At 50.3% G+C, this 1,190-nt stretch overlaps 1 protein-coding gene across 1 annotated transcript; it reads left to right on the top strand.

Annotated features, from left to right (window-relative positions):
• Positions 1-128: 128 nt before the first annotated feature.
• LOC111656822 (ATP-binding cassette sub-family C member 10-like) lies at positions 129-740 on the top strand (the record flags this gene model as incomplete). The annotated part of the gene is made up of 2 exons (XM_023408703.2): positions 129-298; positions 400-740. Coding segments are annotated over 2 exons (439 nt in total), but the record flags the coding sequence as incomplete, so codon positions are not given.
• Positions 741-1,190: the final 450 nt, after the last annotated feature.

The following is a 1,190-nucleotide window of genomic DNA, read 5'->3' as shown; positions in this document are numbered from 1 at the left end:
TAAGAAGAAGTCTCCCAAAACGATACCGTCCCCACGTGGAAAGACTTCACATTACAGAAGCTACAGAAGCTTAAGCTGCTGCTCTCGTTGTGTCTTAACGTGACAGGAACTACTTTCTGTTCCTCCAGGTTTGAGGAGGAGAGCGCGAAACGTCTGGAGCAGAACCAACGCTGCCTGTTCCTCAGCAACGCCGCCATGCAGTGGCTGGACATCCGCCTGCAGCTGATTGGAGTTGCCATGGTGACGGGCCTCGCGGTGATCGCCGTCGTCCAGCACCAGTTTCACTCCGTGGATCCAGGTGAGGCAACACCTGCGTGTGGTGGCCGTGCACCTGTACATGAGATGTCTTAATTCCCTAACGTGTCTCTGCTGGTCGTGTCGTGTCGTCGTCCCGCTCAGGTCTGGTGGGTCTGTCCCTGTCCTACGCGCTGTCCATCACCACCCTGCTGTCCGGCCTCATATTCAGCTTCACTCAGACGGAGATGCAGCTGGTGAGCGTGGAGCGGACGGAGGAATACTCCACCGGCCTGCCCGCCGAGCCGCAGCACCACAACCCACAGGTCAGACCAGCTGCTACGCTGCCACACACTGATACTGATATCACCACAGCAGCAGCTTCAGAGGCGGGAACGAGGAGAACAGGAGCTGTGTGGAGCGGTGGCCGCTAGCTGCTCTATTTCCATCACCATTGCTCTGAGGAGACGGACTGTGCTGCAGCTTTAAAACCAGAATTGCCTCCTCGCGGTCGTATCCCTCCGCCACTCAGACTAGTTTCAGGTTACGCCCCTGTCTATCCAGGGTCGAATAAAATATGAACCATTCGTGTGAAATCTGGTCAGAATTTCTGTGTGAAGTCTTGATTAATGGCTAAAAGGTGATTTCTGAGGTCACTGTGACCTTTGACCTCTGAAGTGAATATTTGTGCCAAATTCGAAGAAGTTCCCTCAAGGCGTCACTGAGACATCGTGTCGGGACAACCTGAAAACAACATGGCTCCGGCTCTGACTGTCACTAAAACAACAACAAATAATTTTCGGGCTTAAAACTCATTCAATACGAAGAATCACAGCAAGAGAGTGAAGTTACAATTATAAACATAAACATTAAAAACATTGAAGCCACTGACTCAGCAGTAAATAACTAATGTAGAATTACATGTAAACAGATTAAAAACAACTATATATATATAT

Source organism: Seriola lalandi, unplaced genomic scaffold (assembly GCF_002814215.2).
Source record: "Seriola lalandi dorsalis isolate HSWRI2012SDOR001 ecotype SW California unplaced genomic scaffold, Sedor1 jcf7180001976912, whole genome shotgun sequence".
Lineage (NCBI taxonomy): Eukaryota > Metazoa > Chordata > Actinopteri > Carangiformes > Carangidae > Seriola > Seriola lalandi.
Note: the sequence above shows the minus strand (reverse complement) of the source record. Positions and strands in the feature narration are given on the sequence as shown.